Source organism: Mauremys mutica, chromosome 2 (assembly GCF_020497125.1).
Source record: "Mauremys mutica isolate MM-2020 ecotype Southern chromosome 2, ASM2049712v1, whole genome shotgun sequence".
Taxonomy (NCBI): domain Eukaryota; kingdom Metazoa; phylum Chordata; order Testudines; family Geoemydidae; genus Mauremys; species Mauremys mutica.
This window is the reverse complement of record NC_059073.1, coordinates 66467607-66494166: the sequence shown is the minus strand read 5'-3', so window position 1 is coordinate 66494166 and position 26560 is coordinate 66467607. Positions and strand designations below refer to the sequence as shown.

General features: G+C 41.0%; 1 protein-coding gene across 1 annotated transcript in view; it reads right to left on the bottom strand.

The window, feature by feature from the left end:
- The window catches only part of LOC123365314 (aspartyl/asparaginyl beta-hydroxylase-like), a 127743-nt gene that overhangs the window by 66513 nt on the left and 34670 nt on the right, over positions 1-26560 (bottom strand). Inside the window, exon 15 of the mRNA XM_045008047.1 lies at positions 18764-18802. Coding sequence (XP_044863982.1) covers positions 18764-18802 — 39 coding nt within the window. The remainder of the gene's footprint in view (positions 1-18763; positions 18803-26560) is intronic.

Sequence of the window (26560 nt, the reverse complement as noted above, 5' to 3'; positions counted from 1 at the left end):
AGAATAAAGAATAGGAGTACTTGTGGCACCTTAGAGAGTAACAAATTTAATGTAGCATGTAGTCCACGAAAGCTTATGCTACAATAAATTTGTTAGTCTCTAAGGTGCCACAAGTACTCCTATTCTTTTTGCGGATACAGACTAACACAGCTACTACTCTGAAGCCTATCCTAGAATAGTTATAGTTAATTTTAACTGACTTTAAAGTATTTTATTTTGCATATGTTCATACATGTTATAGAAATATTTTCCCACTGTTCTTCTCCTTTTAAATTTTGGGCACAGAAATTTTGCAATACTGTAGTTTTACTCTGACACAGATGTGCACAAATGCTCACTTGGCTGGCCAGGGTGTGGCTTTGATGGACTAGGAGTAGTTCAGATACCTTTTAGGGCCATGATGAAGAGATCTCAATTGGGAGCAAGAGCCCCCTCTCCCTTCTCCTCCCCCTCGCTTTTTCATACAATGTAGGGGGGATGCTTCTTCCCCCTTCCTTCCTTATGTTCATAATGTGGTGATTGGAAAGGGAAGGGGTGGAGGCAGGGGATGTCGCATGCTGCATCTAGAGCCCAGAATCTGGGCCTTTTCCTGCCTACTATTGCTGCCATTAGGTGGCTGGGGTGGTGTTGGGGGCTGGGCAATTGGTTCTTATTTGCTAGTGGTAGGGTGTTGTGGGGGTAGGTAGAGTTTGTGGGCTCCTTGTTTCTGCCCCACCCTTAGCCTAGTTGCTGGATCCCTCGTGAAGCTGGGGAGCAGGCTGAGCTCCAGTTTTGGGGCTGGAAAGGATTTTTTCCCCCATATTGGAAATTGGAAAATGACTGTGTGGGTTTTTTCCACCTTCCATCTGGCATCCTGGAAGTCTGGTCTTGGGAGGCTTAAATTACGATGGTCACAACTTTGGCGGGTTCCAAAGCAGCTGGTGGATTAGAAATGGTCTTATGAGTTTTCTTTATACCCGGAGGCTGTTTGGACATTGGTCCTGAGCACAAGGCATAGGGAAGGGCTATGCCTCTATATCTCATAAAGCTTGCAGGTCCCTTCCCCTCATCTTCCCTGTATCTGGTGTGGAGGAGAGGAGGTGGTTGGGGGTCTGACTTCCAGTCAGAATATGCTGGCAGGCCTCAGGGTGTAGAGGGGGCATGGCCTTCATACCCACCCTCTGGTTTATAAAACAATCAGGTCATTTGTGCCCATTGAGAACCACACTGGAACAAGCCTATCAGGCAGTCTGGGGTAGTTTTCTCAGTTAGGGAAGTTTGGGATAATGTTGTGGCCTCTTTATTTAGCCATATTATGGTGTCTGTGTCTCTCTGCTTCCATGCCAACAACAATGAACATGGAGAGAAGTGGAGGCTGTAGCTTTATAAACCAAATCCAAAATAAAAGAACTAGCTGCAAACTACCTAGCACTAGCAGTCAAGTACGGGTTCAGATCTGTTCAGACAGGGCAACCCCCAGCAACTACCACCCTGAGGCCTCCCCTTCACTGCTCCATTAACTCCCCCCACCCCCCGCCATCCCACATGACATGAACTGACCCCACTAGCCATGGGGAAAAAAACAGGTACAACCAAAGTTGTGAGTAATATGAAAACAATAAGACCTAACCCCCACACCAGGCCTCCCAACTGTTGTGAGGAAGGCAAACAAAATCCGTACTCCACTTCGCTGGTTCTCCAGTGAAGGATAAAACCTTTCCTTGAGCCAAGAGATGACTAGCTCTGCTCACAGCATAACTGGAAACCCAGTGATAATGTGCATTAGACAAACCAGATAAAGGAGGGAGGGAGAGCTTCTGGACACCAAATAAATATCAAGCCCTGGAGGACCCCTTTATGACCTCTGGCTCCCCCCATCTTTCAATCAGTTTCTACCACACACTTCAGATCTGCCAATGGGACACCAAGGCAAGGAGGTAGCTATACACCATGATAGCCTCATTGCACCAGTGAGGGCGGGGCCTGTGCTCACACACCCAGCCAAGAGCCAAGGACTGTTTATCTGGTCCAGTTACCTTCCCCTCCCTTGTGCCCAAAAGAGAGATCTTTAGCAGTTATCCTTTCAAGGGGCTTTTACTGTCTCAATTATGTGATTTTGGACAGAGCATCACTGTTTTACTTGTAAACATTTATTGTTGTTGTTTCTGATTTGCTTGGGTGTATTCACAGAAGAAAAAAGGGGAAAAAAAAACAAAACAAAAGAACAAACTAAAAAATGAATGGTTGTACAGAACAGAAAAAACAACCACAATGGCCATTCCTGGTAGCTGGTTTCATTAATGTTTTCAAGTTAAACTGAACTTGTTAACTACCTACACAATAAACAATTAGATCAACTTGGAAGATGCAATTGACAACACTGTGCTTTTTATTAGTATTACAAATGTGAACATTTTGACAGACTAATGTAAGTTAGTAGCAGGGAGATTTCTGATGAATGGCCTGTGAAATTATATCATACGTCTAGTCAGAATGCAGACTAGACAATCATTTTAAATGTTTTATTTCCCCCTATCAGCTCAGTTCCATCGTCTAATCACAATTAGGCACTGTGAGGTGAGCATTGCTGTGCTTTTGTCAGACTACTCAGGGGTAAAAGACAATCTGCCTTTGGCTTCATTCTTCAAACCTATGGAATGCAATTAATGGCAAACAATGCATATCCTGCAGTACCTTATTCCTTACTTCATTCCAATGACTGCCTGAAAATACCATGATAAAAAAATATAACAGTCAGACATAAACAAAGTTCATGGACACATATAAAATGAATAAGTTTTATAAGAACAGGTCAGTGATCCTTGCCAGCTTTCAAGTCAAATTTAAGAGAAGCATAGAAATCAAAGATACTACCTGACAACTTTATTTACAAACCTCAACCTCTTAAATAATGAACATCAGCTAAAGGCATCATAACATACTAACCTACCAAAGCCAATACCATACCTCTAAAATAGGGAAGGGAAACACAGAAAGGAAGACGCAAGAGGAAGAGAAAGATAATAGCAAAACAAATTACTGGTCTTTCCTCTTCCTCATTCTTGAACAAACACATTATTCCATTATGAACAAATGGCAACTGTGCACCTAAACTGAATACTGAAGCACAGTTCTACTGAAAGATACCTCACCAGTTCCAAACAAGTTAAGCTTTCATAGATTCACAGATCTGAAGGACAGAATAGGTCATTATGATTATCTAGTCTGATCTCCTACATACACAGGTCAAAGAGTTTCAATCACTAATTTCTATATCAGGCCCATGACTTCTGATTACCCAGGAAGAATCCACAACATCCCTAAGCAAGTTGTTCTAATGGTTATTTACCCTCACTGTTAAAAATGTGCACTTTATTTTTAAATCTGAATTTGTTTAGCTTCAGCTTCCAGCCATTGGACCTCATTATACTTTTTTTTTTGTTAGACTGAAGAGTGTTGAGGGAAGTTAGCATGAGTGACTCCATTTCTGGTGTCCAAGGAACAGGATCAGGGGTTGATGCCATGGTGGCCTGGACTAAGGGTTTGGCCAATTCTCCAAAGGCCACTATCCAGGATCGACAAAACCCAGTGACCGGGCGCAGGTAATCCTGGATTGCCTGCACCCTATCAGGCGAGAGTGGACGCTCTCCGGGCCGGACCACAAAGCCTAAATAGATTACCTGATCTTGGCACAGCTGCAACTTGGATGGAGAGGCACGGTGACCTTTGTTAGCTAATGCAGTGAGTAAAGCAACAGAATCAGTTAGGCATGCATCGTAATCTGAACTAGCAACCAATAAATCATCCACATATTGAACTAATACAGACGAACTAGGCAAAAATATATCTTTTTAAATCCTCAGTAAGAATCCGGGAAAAAATAGTGGGAGATCCTGAAAACCCTTGAGGGAGGCGCACCCACATTAATTGTTCCACATGAACGCGAACGGATACTGAGAATCGGGGTGCAAAGGGATACTAAAGAACACTGCACACAAATCTACAACAGTAAAACAAGTAGCTGGCTGAGGGATCAGCGTTAGAATAGTACTTGGATCAGGGACAACTGGGTGGGGGGTTACAACATAACTATTTTTCGCGCGCAGAACTTGTACAAACCAATAAACCAGGCGGCCATCCGGACCCGGTTTAGGCTTTTTTACGGGAAGAATAGGAGTATTGCAGGGAGAACTGCACAGAACCAGAACCCCCTGAGCCAAATAGCTATCTATAAGAAGCGCAATGCCTTCCTCTGCCTCTTTTGGTAACGGATACTGTTTTACGGAGGGAGGCAGTCCGTCCCTAACCTTAACGTAGACCGGGGCGGCAGACTTAAGGAGGCCCACATCAGTGGGGGTCTATGCTCCACAGACTGCGCAGAACGCTGGACAATTCAGTGGGAATATCAGGAGCAGGGGCAACTAAGGCCATAAGAGAAGCAACAACAGAGTCTGGAACAGATATGCGGAGCCCCTCGAGGGCGCAATATATATGGGCCCCCAATTTGCCCAGCATGTCCCGCCCAAGAAGATTCGCAGGACCTCTTGGAATAACGACAAACTTGTGTGACAATTTCAAAGAGCCGAGTTCCACGGGAACAGGGTGGGAGAGAGGAGCTGAACACGGGTTTCCCTCGATACTCTGCACCCAGACTTTAGTATCAGAAAGAGGCCCTGGAACAAAAGTTAAAGTGGAAAGAGTAGCACCAGTATCTACCAAAAAGGGCACAAAGGTTTCTCCGATTTTTAAACAAACCTGTGAGTGTGATCCCAGATCCCATTTCAGTTCCCCCAAGGCACCCAGGATCTCCGCCCCCAGTCACTGGGCAGCCCCAGGGTCCCGGGGAGCATTCAGGGGAAAGGAAGGGCCACCCTCCGCCTGCTCCCAGGGAGCCCCACGCAGAAGCAAAGGGCACTCTCTTCTCCAATGCCCCAGCTGTCTGCAATAATTACAATTCCCATTACTAACTACGCCCCACATGCCTCCCGGCACATTCCTCCACCCCCCACCTCTGACATTCGAATTCCCTCTTCCCTGCCGATTCTGATCCCCGTAGGGTACCTGCAACGCGGCGGCCAGCATACTGACCTCCTCCTTCTTCTGTTTCCGCTTTTCCTTAGCCTTTTCCTCATCCCTGCTATTAAACACAAAGGTAGCTAGTTGCACTACCTCATCCAAAGACTTCCCTGGCCAGTCAGGCACATGCTTAGAGAAATACTTTTTTATATCTGGTGCCAACTGGTCAACATAGAAAGAGACCATCATGGGGCGGTTGGCTTCTCCCTGTGGATCAACCCCACCCCCATACATATGTACTTGTTTAGACAATCGGGCCATTAAAGAAGGATGCTCGTTTAATTCCTGCTGGCACTCCCTAATCTTTGATCAGTTGGCGGTCTTGCTCCCTGCCCGGCGAATAGCCTCCAACAACCCATCCCGGCCCGCCCTTAAAATGGTCAAGTGTGCGAGCTTGTTAGGCTTCTAATTGGGCTCGCTTTCGGGCCACGGGTTGCGCAGGTCACTCTCCCCGGCCCAGCAACGGTTCGCATCCAGGATGGCATACTTTTCATCGGGAGTAAAAAGGGTATCTAAAATCAACTGTACATCTGCCCAATTAGGATTATATGCTTTGAAGACGCTTCAAATGGTTTGTAAGACCCTTTTCTGGATCGTCTCGTAAACGCAGCATCTGTTGCTGCCAAGTAACCAAACCCTGTGGACCAAAAGGCCGATAAGCATTTACGAATGAGACAGTCTGCCCCCCCTTCTCTTGTAACGACAACTTGTGTTATCGGGGTGACTGAAGGGACAGAGTAGGAGTAGTCAGAGAAGGATACAGAGAGGAGGCAGCGGGGGTGGTTGGAGAGTGGAATATAGGAGAGGTCAGAGCAGCATAGGGCGGAGTGGAATCCGCAAGCTGTGCACAAACTTTAAAACTGGCACCAGAACCTGATATCGGGGGACGTCCTTTTGTCCAAGCGTATGCCCAAATATCCCATACATACCAATAATCCATTTGAGCCGGATGGTTGTCCTCCAATTGTTGCCTAAGGCAAGCTAATTTGTCCTGCCCAAAAGTTCCGTCGGGTGGCCGTGCAAAAGGCGTCTGAGTAGTCAGTGCTGGCTATTCGACTTTACACAAAAGCACAGCACGCTTTCTAGAAATCCCTTTGGTACAAGAAATATTTTCCCAACTCTCAAGAACTGCAGCCAGGGGAGTCCCCTTTCTTATACTCTGCCCAGAGCCCATTTTGAGGCTAATACAACCAAACGAGGAGGATCTCACGCAATCAACCAAACAAGAGTGAGAAACAGGTTCGTCAGAGCGATGCCCGGTGCACCACAGAAAAGGAGCCCACAGGCTACTGCCTCAGTCGCCCTTGCTTTCACACCTGGGGTTTTACCCAAGGTGTGGTGTGGCTGCGACCGTGCAGATTCCACTCACTCAAACCGCGGATGAATGGACATAAATCAGCTATTAGGAATGGCAATATACAAAAACCTGTAGGTGAACACTTCAATCTCCCTGGACACACAATAGCAGATTTAAAGGTAGCCATCCTGCAGCAAAAAAACTTCAGGACCAGACTCCAAAGAGAGACTACTGAGCTTCAGTTCATCTGCAAATTTGACACCATCAGCTCAGGATTAAACAAAGACTGTGAATGGCTTGCCAACTACAAAAGCAGTTTCTCCTCCCTTGGTTTTCACACCTCGACTGCTAGAAGAGGGCCTCATCCTCCCTGATTGAACTAACCTCGTTATCTCTAGCCTGCTTCTTGCTTGCATATATATACCTGCCCCTGGAAATTTCCACTACATGCATCCGACAAAGTGGGTATTCACCCACGAAAGCTCATGCTCCTATACACCTGTTAGTCTATAAGGTGCCACAGGACTCTTTGCTGCTTTTAAAGAAACATTTGGTGTGACTATGCCATTCTGATAAAGGGGAAGTTGTGTTGCTACAGTTGGCAGGGCCAGAGAATAAAAGAGAAAGGAGCCCTCCCATGTACAAAAGCGTTCTCCATGAGGGATTCTTGCCTTTGCGGTGTTTCACCTGATATAGCCCTGATCTATTTACCTTCAGGGTACACTGAATGGCCCATTATTTTAAGAGTAATTGAGGAGGAAAATGCTGCTAGTGTGGTATTGTATAGGAAAGGTGTACACACGACACTTCATTTATTTACCTTTTGACAGTTCCTTTAGTTATTTGTTAGATTTTGAGGTGCAGCTAGTGCTGGATTTTCTATTGTTGTTTGAAAGTATTAATTGTGTTTTTAATCAATTGTCAGGTCTGCCTACAATGAAATATAGGTTGTGCCTTGTGGTTTTATAAGTCTCTTCCTGTGATACACTGCCACAGTTGTGATCAGTGGAGGCACCAATGCTAGATCCAGCTTGTGGCTGGAAAGACATTTTCTGGAAGGACCTGGGTCTCTGGAATGTCCTCCTGCCATTGATCTGTGGACAGGCCCTTTTAACTTTCTCGAGAGAGAAAAATTATAAAGACATATTTACAGCAGTCATCCTTAAAAGCTTCCCATTTGGTTTTGTAACTGAATATTGTACTAAGCCTAATTTTACTATTGTACTAATACTAAACACTACAGTCCTATTTTCAAATATACAAAGGCTAAACTGAAAGAATCGCAAGAGTAACCACTGTGTATTGTATCTAAACTAGCTAACTACTCTGTATTTGAAATTCAAAACTTGCTCAGGAAATATTGTTTTTCTTCTCCCTCAACCTATGTCTGCATCATTATACAAATTAGCTGTTGAAATTGCTCTGTCTCCCAATGGGTAGCAGAAGAATGGGTATTTGATGATGATGGAAAACTGCTGTCATAGCCCTGTGGTTTGGTAGGCTAAATATTCACTTGGTGAGTTACAGGTGGCCTAAATGATCAGCTAATTCTATAGGTTTCTATAAAGGAAAGATTAGAAGATAACAAAACAAATGTGCATTTGACAGCAACTATGGTAGGACTATTTAAAAGCACTTGAACTGCAATAATTAAAGATCTTTCTAAATTATAGTAGTGTAACAGTTAGAAATGTTCTATAATTAACTTATCCAGAGAGATAATCAGACTATAAATGCTTAGGTATTTTAGAAACTAATAAAGCTGCTGAATTTAATGACTATAATAAATCTATAGCAGCAGCGATTCCATGTGTGATTTTCTCTGCAGCATAAAATGTTCTTCAGGGTTTCTGCTGAAACTGGTTATTGTACATTTATATGCCGATGCTCATCATAGGGAACAATTACTGACCAATAATGGTATTTTTCAGTATATCCCCTTTGCTTATAATCCCAGGCCTCTTAATGAGTTTTGGATTCACTCACAGGAAATGATTATACATCCCTCATTAAGTCCAGAAATAGATTTCCATATTGACTTCCATAATAATACACTCTAGTCTCCTAGTAATGGTCATAAACACAAAGGCTTAGCATAGTGTTACTGCAGTGTTGGGTGCCTTGAAGGAAGATACTGCAGTATTTTTACAAGGGGCAATATATTAATATGTTCATTATTTGTAACTGATATAATTCTAATTAACATTAATTTTATTCTATGAACTATGCATCGTTAAAAGCAAACTAAGTGGGATTCAGAATGACACCTGAAGTGAAGCCAAAACATCCCAGAGCATGGTCACTAAGACCAGTGCAAGAGGAAGGGAGATGCTTTAAATGTTAATAAAATACAAAGATGGAGGACAAAAATTAGAACCATTAAACCACATCACAGGTTTGCTGGCCCAGGCTACTCATGATAAGCTAATTAATGGTTAATTGAATAAGGAGCTCCTGAGCCTCATAAAAGACCATCAGGGCCCAGTTGCAGGGAGGTGCTCAGAGATGCTCTTTTAAGGGAAAGGAGCTCCCAGCGAAACACCAGCCACAGGCAGTAGACCTGTACAAACCCTGAGCCCAATGGTGGAGATTGCAGGCCAGAGAGGCCAGGACTGAGAACCACAAGCCCCAAGGAGGCGGGCTGTGCAACCTCTGAGCCCAAGGGGAAAGACTTTATTTCAAGTTTATTTGTATTTATTCAAGTAGAACTTCAGTAGGAAAATTTTGTCTTACACCCTTTTGGGGTATGGAGTTGTTAAGGGGAGTTGTAAAGTTGAAAGAAGGGAAACTTAGGCAGGGAGTGCCTGCAATGCCACACTAGGCCAGGACACGCCGCTACAGGGCAGACACATGCTGAGACAACTGGTATGAGAAGGGGGATACTGAGACACACTCCCATTAAGGGATAACCAAGCAACAGTGCAGAGACCTCTCTCAGCTGGGAGATGTTAACCATCAGAACATAAGAATGGCCATACTGAGTCAGACTAATGGCCCAGCTAGCCCAGTACCTTCTTTAATAGTGGCTGGTGCCAGATATTTCAGAGGGAATGAACAGAACAGGGCAATTTCAAGTGTCCACTCCCAGCTTCTGGCAGTTGGAGGTTTAAGGACACCTGGAGCATGGGCTGCATCCTTAACCATCCAGACTAACAGCCATTGATGGAGCTATCCTCCATTAACTTATCTAATTCTTTTTGAACCCAGTTATCCTTTTGGCCTTCACAACATCTCCTAGCAATGAGTTTCAGACATTGACTGTATGTTATATGAAGAAATACTTCCTTTTGTTTGGTTTAAATTTGCCGCCTATTAATTTTATTGGCGACCTCTGATTCTTGTGTTATGTGAAGGGTAAATACACTTCACTATTTACTTTCTCCACACCATTCATGGTTTTATAGATCTCTATCACATCCCCCCTTCGTCTCCTCTTCTCTAAGCTGAACAGTCCCCATGTTTTTAATCTCTCCTCATATGGAAGCTCTTGCATACCCTAATCATTTGTCTTGCCCTTCACTGCACCTTTTCCAATTCTAATGTATCTTTTTTGAGATGAGGCAACCAGAACTGTATGCGGTATTCAAGGTGTAGATGTACAGTGGATTGAAAGTGGCCTTGTGATATTTTCTATCTTATTATCTATACCTTTCCTAATGGCTTCTCACATTCTCTTAATTTTTTTGAGTGCCGCTGCACATTAAGGAGATGTTTTCAGGAAGATATCCCTCTCTTGAGTGGTAACAGCTAATTTAAACCCCATCATTTTGTCTGGATAGTTGGGATTATGTTTTCCAATGTGCATTACTTTGCACTTATTAACACTGATTGTCACCTGCCATCTTGTCTCCCAGTCACTCAGTTTTGTGAGATCTCTTTGTAACTTTGCGGTCAAGTTTTGTACTTAACTGTCTAGAGCAATTTTATATTGTCTGCAAATTTTGCCACTTCACTGTTCACCCCATTTTTTAGCTCATTTATGAATATGCCGAAGAGCATATGGAGGTGCAGCCAGAGCTTTGGGAATGCCAGCTCCAGTTTTCGGGAATGTCCAATCAGCAGGAAAGGCCTGTTGAGGAGGCACCATGATGCAAAAGAGTCAGTTATTGCGGACACCGAAAGAGAAGGCATCACAGTGCTCCACCAATGGTATGTTTTGACTGTGAAGAAGTGGGGCATGCAGGATGGCTTTGCCCCTATATGAACCAAGATTGCAAGGCTGGCCTGGTTGCATTGAGCACCAGAAGAACCAGGGAGAGAGGGGCTGTCAAAGACACTATGCCACAAACTACTGGGGCCTGCACTATTGTGAAGTCTGAATGAAGGACTGGGGAGACAGAAAAAGCGATATCCCAGGGAACAGGTAGTTTTGGCTTTGGGGGGAATGGACCCTGCTAAAAGTTTTAGCTTTGGGTGGATGGACTCTAGTTATAAGAAGTTAGAGCCTACAAGAATAGGCAAATATGGAGTAGTCAAGGAAATAAGCCCAGGGGTGCGCAATTAAAGGTGGGAGGATGGCCACAGGTTTCACCCTTTGCATTGGTTAGAAGGGATGTCCTGATGCCATTCCTCAGCTGGGGAGCCTGAATAATTTGGTAAAGGAGCCAGGTTAGAACTGGGAACCCTGGGTCTAAAACCATGGTATAATGAGGCAGGCCTTCTCCCCAGGCCCAGGCCCCCAAAAAAAACAAATGCCACATTCAGTCTCTTTTAGGTAGTTTTATTGTCCCAAACGTAAACACACACACACAAAACAACCACCACAGTTCTTCAGCTCATCTTAGGGGTTTTCCCCACATTACCTGTTAGGCTCTCACTGCCTTCTTTCCCAGGGGACTCGGTGTCAGGAATGAGGACTTACATCTGCACCTGAATAATCTCCAGGCGGCCTATGAGTAAAGCTGGGCTGCCTGATTGGCCAAGGCAGTCAGCATGTCTGTTCTCAAGTACAACAGCAACAGCCAATCTCCGGCTGCTCAAAGCTTTATGCCCTCAGCTGCAATCGCTCCTATGCCTATTTTGTTCACAGGCCTGATTTTGCCTCAGTTACAAACTTTCTTGTTCTGCCCTGCCCGGACTCCTGGCTCTGGATCCAGCCACTACGTCTGACCACCTACATCCCAGTTCGTAACACTCAGGCAGTCCTGTTGCTGCTTCCTGCAGCTGCCTAGTCTGACTCACCCCATCTCTCTCCCTTTCCAGGCCTACCTGCCTCTTTTAAATCTAACTGGGATCAGCTGATGAGGCACAGGTGCACTGGTCCTGCTTGCTCCTTCTTAAAGGGCCAGTGTCACTCTGTTACTCATGGGACTACGACGAAGTTCCAAGACAAAGCAGCAACTGGACAGCTGTTAAAAATAAGGGGTCTGTCCAAGGGAAGGGGAAGACCCAGATAGTGCTGTGGTCCAGATCATCATTCAAAGGGTACTGTATGTCCAGGAGGAGAAGAAATGGGTGATCGTGACTTTCGCAGCTGTAGGAAAAAGGGTGCAGTCTATTAGGCGTGCTAGTGCCAGTGTAGGATTCAGGCCTGTGTTTTCGCATGAGATAATATTTTGAGTTGTGCTTGCCTGTTTGATTTGTTGATACACATACATTCTTACTGATGTGTGTAAACAAAGGACAAAGAAACAGTGTATGTTGCTTCTCCCTAGCCAGATGGAACAGGCGTACTTGTGGCACCTTAGAGACTAACAAATTTATTTCAGCATAAGCTTTCGTGAGCTATAGCTCACTTCTTCAGATGCATAGAATGGAACACACAGACAGGAGATATTTATACATACAGAGAACATGAAAAGGTGGAAGTACGCATACCAACAGGAAGAGTCTAATCAATTGAGATGAGCTATCATCAGCAGGAGGAAAAAAACTTCTGAAGTGATAATTGAGATGACCCATAGAAGGTGTGAGGAGAACTTAACATAGGAAAATTGATTCAGTTAGTGTAATGACCCAACCATTCCCAGTCTCTGTTTAAACCGAAGTTAATTGTATCTAATTTGCATATTAATTCAAGTTCAGCCGTCTCTCTTTTGAGTCTGTTTTTGAAAAAACAGATTGACAGAGCCAGAAGAGTACCCAGAAGCCACCTACTACAGGACAGGCCCAACAAAGAAAATAATAGAACACCACTGGCCATCATGTACAGCCCCCAGCTAAAACCTCTCCAGCGCATCATCAAAGATCTAACAACCTATCCTTAAAGATGATCCCTCACTCTCACAGATCTTGGGAGACAGGCCAGTCCTTGCTTACAGACAGCCTCCCAACCTGAAGCAAATACTCACCAGCAATCGCACACCATACAACATAAACACTAACCCAAGAACCTATCCTTGCAACAAAGCCCGATGCCAGTTCTGTCCACATATCTATTCAAGTGACACCATCAAAGGACCTAATCACATCAGCCACGCCATCAGGGGCTCGTTCATCTGCACATCTATCAACGTGATATATGCCATCATGTGCCAGCAATGCCTCTCTGCCATGTACATTGGCCAAACCGGACAGTCTCTATGCAAAAGAATAAATGGACACAAATCTGACATCAGGAATCATAACATTCAAAAACCAGTGGGAGAACACTTCAACCTCTCTAACCACTCAGTGACAGACTTGAAGTGGCAATTTTGCAACAAAAAAACTTCAAAAACAGACTTCAAAGAGAGACTGCTGAACTCGAATTTATTAGTCTCTAAGGTGCCACAAATACTCCTGTTCTTTTTGCGGATACAAACTAACAAGGCTGCTACTCTGAAACTAGCCAAATGGGTTTCTTAGGACAATGGGAACAGATAAGAGCAGTTAAAGTGTTACTGAAGCGCACACTTTAAGATTGTCTCAACCCCTATCTCAAGGCAAGATCAAGCAACCAGTTGAGAGAGGCAAAGGGAGTTAGGGAGGAAGGTATAAAACACTAAAGACCAAAGAAATGCCTGTCCCTGATCGTAGCACAATCTCACCTTACCCCTCCCATGGGCTACAAAAGAGATGGGAGGAAGACCTCATATCCACGTCCCTCTCCTCCCCCCAAATGGAACATGACCATAAGTTGTAAGGGGTGGGACTGTGGGTGTTCATTTCAGGTATAATTATGCCTGCTGAGGAGGTTGGAGGGGGGGAATGGGGGGTGGGAGCACTGGGAAAGGGCTCTGTGGCATCAGAGTTATGGGACACATGCTTGCTGGAAACTAACCCCAATAAACATCACATTGCCTGCACTTCAGACTTCTGCTTTCTGTCTGCGTGACAAGAACCAGGGGAGAGGGTGAAGGGAAAGCCCCCTAACATAGTCATTAGTGTCTGGATGCCCCAAAAGGAAGGTGGATTTGTCTAGAGACATGTTTAATTCCGAGGGCTGAGCTACTGTTTGCATCCAGGGAAGCTCCTCCCTAAGCAGCAGCCTTAAGTCAGTTCAGCTGTGGGGAAAGCTTTGCTTCATCTTTTGTGGGGTAAAAACTGTACAGCTCCTGAGAGGGGCTGCATCCTCTGGTGCGTGTAAAGTACATGGATAGAGCATCCAGTGGTACCTAATATTTTTTCTGTTAGATGACACTGCTGCACAAGTGAAGATTAGTTACTTGTAACCAGAGTTCAAGGTGACTCTGAATATTCATACTTACAGATAATGCACTGGCTAGCTGTAGAACCTGCTCCAAACAGTGCTTGTCAGAGCGAACATGCATCCCCTCCTACCTCTCCCCTCATTGTCGTCGAACGTTCTGAAGGCAAGGCTATATAAAAGGACTGATGCGCCTTCTACAGCCTCAGTTCCTTCTGACCCGCAGAAACCAAAATAGGACTTTAAGAAAAAAGGAAAGGTGGGAGGGAAGTGCGAATATGCAAAGTCATCTTGAAGAACTCCAGTTACAAGTAAGTAACCTTCATTCTTCTTTGAGTGGCTCTGTCCACCTATGCGTAGTTTGGCAAGCAGTGCAGAAAAAAATCCTCAGGAGGAGAGAACATAGTCTCAATTAAATAACGATTGAAGCACCGCTCTACCAAAACCAGCATCTGCTCTTGCAGCCAAATTTAAAGCATAATGTTTGATAAATTCATAGAGTGACTTCCAAGCAGCAGCCCTTACAGCTTTCCCCAACAGGAACACATTTAATAGAAGCAAACGATGATGATGATGCCTCTGCCTTATTGGAAAGAGACGTCACAACAGTAGGCACAGGAACAGCTGTTAACTTGTAACATTCAATGATACGTAGATTATCCGTCTGGAAACAGAATGTGCAGATATACTATAACCCAGTGGCTCTCAACCTTTCCAGACTACTGTCCCCCTTTCAGGAGCCTGATTTATCTTGCATACCCGCAAGTTACACCTCACTTACATTATTTCTAGGACCCACTTGTCCCATGTAACAATCCTCCAATTGTTAATAAAAAAGGCTTTCCTGTCAATGATTTTAAAAAAAGATGGATTTTAAAAATTTAAATTAAATACAAGTTTAGTGGTCATTTTCTCTCTCACCGCCTTCTTCTGAACCAACACAGCTGAAACCAGGACCTTAATCTTAAGATTCTTTGCCACCAACTGAACTGACAGTGCCTTCGGACACCTCAGCAGCCTTAACAGGAGGATCTCACGGAACAGGAACCTAACCAGTGACAACACACATCCCCAGGATCCTTTTAGCACCTTAGCCTTACCAGACAAAGAAGTTGGAACCAAAACAAGCCTCTTAGTCTTCAGATCTGACACTCTCACAGAACCCAGCAGCTTAGCAGCAAGAACTTTCTTAAGCAGGAGCACCTGAAGTCTATTCTGGCTCTCCTTACATGCTCTGAGTGTCAAAGTGACAAACAGAGTGAGGGTAACCTTCTCTGAGGTAATTAAGGCACCTAACATGGTTGAGCAATGCCAGGAAGATGGCTGGGCATGAAGTGCCTCTCTTAAAACGGGGCGTCTTCTTTTTCTTCAGGTCCACCATTACATGGAACTGAATATGAAACCAAACTCAGCTAACTGTAACTACAACTCTGTAACTAAACTAACACTAAAAGCTAACAGCAACAATTCTCTAAAGTCACTAATATAAGAGAAAACTCGCTGGTCTGATGGACCAGAACAGTTCACTTCCATCTGGCAGGAACTGGAAGAGTAGAGGGTGCAGCATCCAGATATACAGATAGCCTCACCCTCAGATCATTTGGAGATGCTTAGGGGAGAGATACAGCATGCTCATGTGCATTCTGGCATGTACTGCCTGGAGAAGATTCTACCGTTATGCTGCACCAATAAATGCATTACCCGTAAGTGGGAATATTTAGAGTAATCTTGAAGTAGTTATAATTTTATATATATACTTCCATTTTTGAATGAGGATGGTGGTGGGGGCTTTCTTTATCCTTGCTTTTGTCCAGATTGAAATGTGATCTCTGAATAAGTGGGCACCCGATGCTATTTCTTGTTATTTCATTCTACGGTTGAAATGGTTTACTTAAATTTACCTAGAGCTTTTTTAATAATTGTCATGTATTTAAGCTTTTTAGAGTAACATACTTCCTGCTGAGCCTAGTCCCTGCAACTTATTTTTCCAATCTCCTAGTTTAATTCTCAAGTAAGCCAAGTGATTTATTAAAAATAAATATTTCATGCATATTTTGCTAATATTTTATAATTAAATGCTTTTTAAAAAAAAGTTAGGAGGGAAAAGTCCTAGAAATTCCATCAAATACCCACTATGCTAAACGAACATTTAAGTTGCATGGCTAAGGACTCAGAAGCTAGGAAACATAAAAATTATGGTTCCACAGAGGAAGAAAGGAAAGGGGAGGGGAAGTCCTGAAGTCCCCGATACCTCCTAGTGAAGGAGCTCCCCAGAGTAGTCAGTACTACTCAGTGTGCACTCTCTGACCACATGGGATGCAGCCATATATGGAGGAACCCTGGTGGTAAAGTAGCAAATACCTTATTATAATAACAGGTTTCAGAGTAGCAGCCATGTTAGTCTGTATCCGCAAAAAGAACAGGAGTACTTGTGGCACCTTAGAGACTAACAAATTTATTTGAGGATAAGCTTTCAAGGGCTACAGCCCACTTCTTCGGATGCATGTAGTGGAAAATACAGTAGGAAGATACATATACCGTACACAGAGAACATGAAACAATGGGTGTTACCATACACACTATACGGAGAGTGATCAGTTAAGGTGAGCTATTATCAGCAGGAGAGAAAAAGAACTGTTTGTAGTGGTAATGAAAATGGCCCATTTCCAACAATTGACAAGGAGATGTGAGGAACTATGGGGGGGAGGGAGGAAATAAACATCGGGAAACAGTTTTACTTTGTGTAATGGCCCATCCACTCCCAGTCTTTATTCAAGCCTAGTTTGATGGTGTCCAATTTGCAAATTCCAATTCAGCAGTCTCTTGTTGGAGTTTGTTTTTGAAGTTTTTTTGTTGTAATATTGCGACTTTTAGGTCTTTAATCGAGTGACGAGGGAGATTGAAGTGTTCTCCAACTGGTTTTTTAATGTTATAATTCTTGACGTCTGATTTGTGTCCATTTATTCTTTTATGTAGAGACTGTCCGGTTTGGCCAATGTACATGGCAGAGGGGCATTGTTTCATGTTCTCTGTGTGTATATATATCTTCCTACTGTATTTTCCACTACATGCATCCGAAGAAGTGGGTTGTAGCCCACGAAAGCTTATGCTCAAATACATTTGTTAGTCTCTAAGGTGCCACTTAGTACTCCTGTTCTTATTATAATGTGACTCGTGTACGTACTGTTTTCAGGCAAACATTAAAGTAGAATGAGAGCTGTTTTTAGTGCCATCTGGTGTCCATTTAATGCACACACCAATTTTTCCAAACAAACAATATACTCCAATTTTCTGAATTGAATGCAAGTATATGATGTTAAGTATGAAGTTTATGAACTTAGTATATCGTTTAGTTCATACTAGATTTTTATTGTACTAACCAATGCAGCCATGTTTTAACTGTGTTCTACGTTGCTGCACAAATATCTAGAGCAGGGGTCGGCAACCTTTCAGAAGTGGTGTGCCGAGTCTTCATTTATTCACTCTGATTTAAGGTTTCGTGTGCCAGTAATACATTTTAATGTTTTTAGAAGGTCTCTTTCTCTAAGTCTATAATATATAACTAAACTATTGTATGTAAAGTAAATAAGGTTTTTAAAATGTTTAAGAAGCTTCATTTAAAATTAAATTAAAATGCAGAGCCCCTCAGACCAGTTGCCAGGACCCGGGCAGTGAGAGTGCCACTGAAAATCAGCTCGCGTGCCGCCTTCGGCACCCGTGCCATAGGTTGCCTACCCCTGATCTAGAGTCACTGCACAAGAATTTTAGATTCACTGATAGGTATATACTGTATGTGTGGTAGTGACCCATATGAGAGAGCCATATGATAAACGCTTTTATTAGCATATACATTTGCCAGCTTCACTTCCACTCTGTCTCGTAATTCATCTCCTTAGGACCAATTCTAATATTCCAAATTTGTATGCAGCTTCAAATAACTTTAAATCAGTCTATCACCAAAATATTTCCTTCTTTACAACTTAAATGTGGAACTTTTGCTACCCACAGTATCACTGGTCTGAGGCTCAAGATGAGAGATATTAAATCCCAGACCAGATACAAATTTAAGGGACAATGTCATGACCTTAAGGGATAGAAATGGGAGTTTGGAAATGGAAGGAGGAAATTCCTTGCTTTCTATGGCACAAAGAATTTGCTTCTACATCTGTACATATTTAGATATGGAAATGCTATTTTAGGTAACATGTTTAATTTTGTTTTTTAATTTTTCCTCAAAAATCTGTAGTCAAAACAACAATAAATTATGCATATTATGGTAGCACCCAGGAACCCCAATCATGGACCAGGACCCTGTTGTGCTAGGCACTGTACAAACACAGAACAAAGATTGAGGATTGGGACAGGAACATTTTCAAAACTCTCTGAAACGCTTCTAAACTACTACTTCTGGAAAATACATGCCATATACAGAATACAGGAGGACAAAGGGGCTTGCTCAACCATGTTATAAGAACACAGCAATTTTAATTGTGCCGGATAGTTTGCTTATCCATAGAACAAACATGGCATGGGCTGAAGCAGTAGAAGCTCCCCTCCATGCTACTCTGCTAGTGGGCATCAAGCTTTGTCAAGGGGGGACTACTGGTGATTAGCTAATTCCATCTTCTGTATCATGTGCATGAGAACAAATTGGTGAGACTTCATCACACAGAACACAGCTCTCAGCTCCTTTAAGATTACACGTACTTTAACTTGCAAAAGCAAACACACTTTATGCTTGTTTAACGCCAGATTATTTAATGAAAATCACACTTTCTAGAAGGTATAACTTTGGACTTCAATGTAATACAACTTTGCTACTGCTTAAGAGAATAGACATTTACCTTTTTCTTTTTGTTCCTGTTCAGTTTCTTTACTTTTTCCTGGAAGATTAAAAATAAAATAGCATAAGCATTTTAGTGAAGAATAGTACAAAACACACTATTGGTAAATCAATACCTTTGGAAAAGAGACAGTTAAAGTAAAAACTTTTTGTAGGACTTCATGGCAGCATATTGTTAAGTCATTTTAATAAAAAATGCTTGGATACTTTATAGTTCAATTATAGCTTATTATTTAACATAAGATGGGGATTATTTAACACAGCAGGACTGTGTAGTAAATCATGAACTGTTTTAGAACTAATAGCAATCTTTTCAAAATAAGATAGAAGTCCCTCCCCGATTCGCCCACACACACACGTATGTGAATGATATCCAGGCACATATACTATATTATACATAATTCTTCTAGGTTGTTCAACCACCAAATGTTTGATTAACTTTGTACCTATGGGTTCTGTTTATTTTTCTTAAATTTTACCTATTCACTTGTGCTTGAAAATACGAGTATAATTTTCAAATGTGTTTAAGTCTCATTAACTTTCAGTCAGATTTAGGATCCAGTGCCAAAGTCAGTTTTGAAAAATGGAACTTAGGCTTCTGAGTCATTTAGATGTTTGTGAATATTTTACCTGTGATATATATTAATTTACCTATTTAATACTTCAGATAGCTTTATATTGACAAACATTTCCTGAGAAAACAGCCCAGCCTGACAGTACGTATCAATGTAATCGACCTAACATCTCTATGTTTATAGTTTTCATAGAATTTCTCTCATTAACCTACACACTTACTAAAATACTAAAAGACAATTCTTCACAGCAAGGACTACAAAAACAAAACAAATTAGAAATTCCTAGGCCTAGACATTTTGGAGATTGGATGAAAAAGAAAAACAAATAAGTAAACTACAGCTACATTTTCAACACACTAAATCTTTAAAGCTGCCTGAATTTTACCAGATTTCCTAGAAATTCTATCCTGGAATGATCTGCAGCATGTAAAATCTCAATTTTATTTTATTTTATATTTTCCTGGGGAAATTGGAATCTGTGCATGTGCCAAATGCACGTTTAATATGTGGAGCTATCTTGACAGTTAACTATAGAGTGACTACTGCTACTTCAGTATGCCCAGATTGCTAAGTTATCTGGATTTCCCTTAATATTGGCGTGTGCCCTGTAATGTATTAATCAAGTTACAAAATAGTGAATTAAATAAACCTGGTAGAGTATGAGAATTATTTGCCTCCATAATTAAATTATAAAAATCTTTAAACTACAAGTTATCATATTAACTAGAAATGGGAAAAGATTCATAAGTTGATATATTCAAAAGCTACAGGTCCGCTTGGATAGGGAATACATTTACTATGACTGTAAATGCACACATGTAGTTGTCACCTGTTTGCATAATTACCTTATTTGCATGTGTAATTGTAATAAAAAAAAATTTTAAGTCCATTTCAGTGTTTCCATGGAGATTTTTAGAGAGACCTACAACCTAGTCTCTAGCTGAGACAAAATGATACATCTGAGTTTTTAATTTCTATGATAGTGTGGAATTCACTCAACCCCATCCACAGAGCATACAGCAGGACTGTGTAGTAAATCATGAAGTAGTGAACTATTTAACTTCCCACTCCCCTCTATCCTTTCCCCGATCACCAGCACCTTCTACAACACCCTCCACTCACCTCTGTAAGCTCTTCCCCTCTCCTACCTTCCCTTACCATTCACAACTCATTTCTACAGGTTCTTTCCTCTCTCAGTAAAAAGTAAAGTATAGTCACCCATTTTTCCCTCTCCACTTCATCTCTAAGTTCACTGAATGTGCCATTTATAACTACTGCCTCAAGTTCCCCTTATCTAGCTTCATCCTAAATTCTCTCCAATCTGGCTTCTGCCCTCTCAGCTGCATTTGCTCTCAAAGACTCTACTTACCTTTTCTTGAGCAGTCCTTAGGGTCTCTCTTCCTTCCTCATGCTCCTTGATCTTTTGAGCTACTTTTGACACTGATTGTACCCTCCCTTAATTTTGTCCTCCCTTAGCTTTTGGTTCCCCATCTTACCTGGTTCTCTGCCTACTTGGCTGAGCGTTCCCCTCTGCATCTTGGTGAGTACTGCTGCCCTCACTACTTATGTCTAGGGTGATCTTATCTGCACACATGGTTTTAACTAACATCTTCATGATAAAGACTTACAAATCGGACCTTTCTCCCTTCTGACGAAGAGATCTGTGGTGCTAGAAAGCTTCTCTTTTTCATCAACAGGAATTGGTCCAACAAAATATATCTCACACATCTTGTCTCTCATATCCTGGGTCCAAAACACCTACAACACTGGAAACAACGATCTTCCTCCAGTAGTGATGTGAGATTGGACATCTCAGTGCAAGTGTCTTGCCAGCGTCTTAAACTTAGCATGACCCAGACCAAGCTCCTTCCAAGCCCACCAACCCTTTCCCCTGTTTCTCACCTTCATACAAAGCACCTCCATCTTTCCTGACACTCTGGCTTATAACCTGAGTGTCATCATTGACTCTGACCAATGTGCAAAAGTGAACATTTCTGGAGCAATAGGAGGGTGCCGTTATTGAAAAATTACACTGCTGTGATTCTAATGCGAAACATCTGGGTAAACTTGCTTTAAGCTGATTGTGCTAACTAGAGCAGCTCTCAGCAGCCAGCAAGTAGCTGTGCAAAGGTAAAGCAAAGTGCTTCCCCATGAAAAAAAACCAAGAAAAAAAAAAAAACCACGTGTTGCCACAAAGAAACATTTACTTTTCATGTAGCATTAAAAACAATATTTTCAAAACTGAAAATATATTTTACATTTTAGAAAAATGATCCGTTTCATGCTTAAAATGTCTCTTCAAGATACTGCATACATATTACACAACCATATATAATTAATACATATTATGCCTATGCACACCAACTAATTAATATACAATTTATATTCTTGTGGTTACTCAGTTTTAATTTATATTTGTAGTATTTTACAAATATAAAACTGTTTTAATTTAGGTATCAAATTTTACAAAATATATGTTGCTGTGAATACATGAATTATATCTGCTGCAGTATATTCCAGAATTTCCTATTTACATGAGTTACATCATAACCACTAGCTCATCTCCAATTAGTGGGAATCATAGAATCACAGGACTGGAAGGGACCTCGAGAGGTCATCTAGTCCAGTCCCCTGCACTCATGGCAGGATTAAGTATTATTTACACCTTCCCTGACAGGTGTTTGTCTAACCTGTTCTTAAAAATCTCCAATGATGGAGATTCCACAACCTCCCTAGGCAATTTATTCCAGGGCTTAACCACCCTGACAGTTAGGACGTTTTTCCTAATGTCCAACCTAAACCGCCCTTGCTGCAATTTAAGCCCATTGCTTCTTGTTCTATCCTCAGAGGTTAAGAAGAACATTTTTTCTCCCTCCTCGTTAACAGTTTTCAAGTACAAAAAAGGTTATGCCCCCACTCTGTCTTCTCTTTTCCAGACTAAACAAACCCAATTTTTTCCCAATTTCCCCTCATAGGTCATGTTTTCTAGATCTTTAATCATGTTTGTTGCTCTTTTCTGGACTTTCTCCAATTTGTTCACATCTTTCTTGAAATGTGGTGCCCAGAACTGGACCCAATATTCCAGTTGAAACCTTATCAGCATGGAGTAGAGCAGAAGAATTACTTCTCGTGTCTTGCTTACAACACTCCTGCTAATACATCTCAGAATATTTGCTTTTTTTGCAACAGTGTTACACTGTTGACTCATATTTAGTTTGTGATCCACTATGACCTCCAGATCCCTTTCTGCAGTTCTCCTTCCTAGGCAGTCATTTCCCATTTTGTATGTGTGTAACTGATTGTTCCTTCCTAAGCGGAGTACTTTGCAATTGTCCTTATTGAATTTCATCCTATTTACTTCAGCCCATTTCTCCAGTTTGTCCAGATCATTTTGAATTTTAATCTTCCAAAGCACTTGCAACCCCTCCCAGCTTGGCAAACTTTAGAAGTATGCTCTCTATGCCATTATCTAAATCACTGATGAAGATATTCAATAGAACTGGACCCAGAACTGATGCCTGTGGACCCCACTTGATATGCTCTTCCAGCTTGAGTGTGAACCACTGCTAATTACTTACTCTCTGGGAACAGGTTTCCAACCAGTTATGCACCCACCTTATAGTAGCTCCATATACGTTGTATTTCCCTAGTGTGCAGGTACAACTAAAGTGGTAATATATCTTCAACATTAATATATTTTAGTTGTTAAACAGTGACCCATTTCATGATATTTATGTATTATTTTCCCGAACTAGTGTGTTTTCCTAACACCACTGAAAAGGCAGCCAAGTGCAAGAATCCATGGTCTCTGAGGGCACAGCAGGGCAGGCAGGGAAAAATACAGGGGGGGTGGAAATGTGTCTTGCTTAGAATCCTTTACCCAGCTACATTCCAGTCTACATTAGGACACAGGATTGTCAGGGAGGTGTACCAGACCTGTTTATGTCTGCTTTACTCAAAATGGTGTAGTCACAGCATCCGCTTTACACTTCTAACTCAAAATATGGACCACCGACACAATTTTCCTTCAGAAGATTTACACCAATGCGGGACCTTTTTGCCAGACACTGGTGTATTTCAGTGAGTAAAATGCCATTCCTTCCAAGTCACAAAGAAAATATACACCCTGGACCAAATTTTGGCCAACTACATAATGGCTTTAGAACTGGACTGATAAGCTTCAAAAGCAGAGTAATCACGCAGCAACATTCTAGTAGACAATGTCCTCAACCCATTGATATTGCCTCATCTCCCCTCCCCCACAACCAAAATAAAGATTATGTCCTGTTCGAATTCTGTCCTCCTTGTGTATTAAATGTTGACAAAGAGCTATATTATGACAAATTGGTGATATTAATTAGTATGAGATAAGCAGGTACTGAAACACCTTTATTAACACAGATACCAGATTTCTGCACTTAAGAGTACAAAATAAAGACACCAAAGCAAAGATACTCTTCTGTGTTTTATTGCAGATAACTTTAAAACAGAAGAAACACACACTTTTTTTTTTTTTTTTTTTAAGATCCCCTTGACCATTCCCAGCTTGGCACACTTTTGTAAACAAGAAGCTCATAAAAATCACATACTTAATTACAAAGTGTTTAAAATTTGATCACAGCATAAAACATCCTCATAGTCCCATAATTCTATAAACAGACTGTCATATTACACATAAATGCAGTAAAGTTTGTTCTTTTTTTTCTACAAGTCTTAAATTTTACTCCCAAGCTCCCTACAAAATATGGCTTTGTAAAATGTATTGCTTTGCAATTCACAAACACTGAGAATTTTACACCAAGAAGAATGCCATACTCCGCCTCAACCCACATCACAGTTTAAGAAGATTATTGCTAACCTGACAAGTTTAAAGAAATCACTTTGGGGCATATTTTACACTTGCTCTGCTCATGTAACTCAAAGTGAATTGGAGTCCCACACATTAAACAAGCATATATGTCCTTTCCTATGGGTGTATCAGTAAAAATCTCAAAACAGTGGTAAGAAACTAATAAAAACATTTCCCTGTCAACTAAACCACAACCTATGTTATTTTACTGATAAAGCGTATTTTATTTTTTCTAGTTTCCATATCAAACTTTGCAATATTTTAATCACAGCAACTATTCCTGAGCCAAAAAGGAACACAAAAAAGCCCAAGAATGAAAAGATGATGTCTCTACAGTTGTGGAACAGCAGCATAACAGGTAGACAACACATCAGCTTTATTAAAATTCTCAGTCATTCAAAATCTAAATTAAATGGAGTTGAGTCATTAAAACAGTTTTTATATATTTACAGTATTAAATTTTTAAACCTTATTTTTAGGTGAATATTATTTGACAGGGTCAGCTTTTAAATCTAAAAGCTGGGTATTTATGCAAATCTGTTTTGTTTTTCCCTCTCTGAATGTTAATTGAGTATCACGCTACATAAATCCCAGCTGTGATATTAGTCAGTGCTCTGGGCAATATAAATTATGCCTTACTAAGCCCAAACTGATTACATACCTGTGTGTCAATATACACCCTGACTTCCTGTCAGGCCGTTTTAAAGTCTTCGGGTTCCTTAGTTTTAAAATCAAATGAGCGTAAAATAACGAACTATGGAAAAAGTCTTTTAATAATCTGTCTATATACTGCTTAGAATTAGACATGTATGTTTTAGAAACTGTAGAATTATTGTAAATGATTTGAAGCTCATGTAGTGTAACTGTTGACATAATATCAGTGCAGACAGATAAAAATCAAAACTTCACAGCTCAATGTCTCATTAGTGTTTCCAATAAAAATGCAGTTAGCTCATATGTTAAATTTAAAACATGTTACTACTAATGTATCACATTTGTACATGGTTTGCCCAATCTGTTCCCAATTTTTTACTGTATGTACCTACAATATATATATATATTAAAATCTGAAAAAATCAATTGATGTTCCATCATAAATAGAATATTAACAAATTGCTTGAATAGCACATCTAAAATGTATGTCAAACACACAACTGTCACAAACAGAGAAGAAAGAGAAATAAAACCAATGAATGCACTAAACTTGACAAAAAAAGTTAGACAGGAACGTAAATTTAAACATCTAAATGTTAAAAAAAAAAAAGTGTAATAAAATGACAGTTGGCTAAAACCCATTTATAATATTTTAGTGTTCATTTCCCAAGATCCTGAACTGTTCAGTAATTACATCATGAGATCTATTACAACCATCTGCTCCCCTTGTGTAGCGTATGGTTAGGGCTGGTCCTCCTGCTGTAGGAACAGTCTTTTTGAAGCTTTAAGTATCTGAAAAAATAAGGGGAAATCTAAATTAAAGGACCAACCAAAACACAATTAAAAAAAATCAAATCTACATGCTAAAAAAAATGCAACTTTGTAGCATTGTAATTTATTTGGAGAAAGCTATCATTCCCAGGAGCTTGTCTATTTAAATCACAAAGTTGCTATAGAAGATGGGGAGTACCAAATTTTAAATACTAATCTGAAGAATAGATCTTTGAATATAGAATAGTTCTTTGAATTTAACTTGCAAAGGAAATTAGGGCCATGTCCAAATATAAAAATTTTTATATTTTTAAAAATCAAATGACAGGCGGACGGGAAGTAGGAACAGGGCAGAAAGGGATTTCAACCATATATTAAGCGGAACTTAACGACGTAAAAGACACAACAACAAGGTAAGAGGAAAAATTTCAAGAATATCTGCAGTTTTAAGAATCAGAAAGCTGGGGAAAGGTTTGGTAAATGTGTAAATACAGAATAACCTTAACTCTGTCACACTGAACCCTGCATGTCAGACAGATGTCTCTGGCAAGTATCACACTACAATGAAGTATTGACTCCTGACACACTGCACACCATGACTGTTTGGAGACCCTGAGAACTGTGTAACATCTTAAGCTGGTTTACCCATGATTTTTGCACTGCTGTAATTATATCGGTCTAGAAACAGATATGGTTAAAGTGATACAATTCCCTAGTGTGGGCACAATTATACCAGTATACAGGAGCTTATATTAGTATAGCTTATCCCCATAAATTTGAGAAATTGAGCAAGAGTATAAAAGAGTGCCCGTCCATCCTTGCAAAGGCCTGATCAGTGGTTTTAAATGGTTTATAAAAATTCCAAAATCTGCAATTTTACAAGCTATTTGGGGGAAGGTGGAATTGATAGGCGTTTGGTCTTAAATTCTTGATAGAGGATTTCTTGATG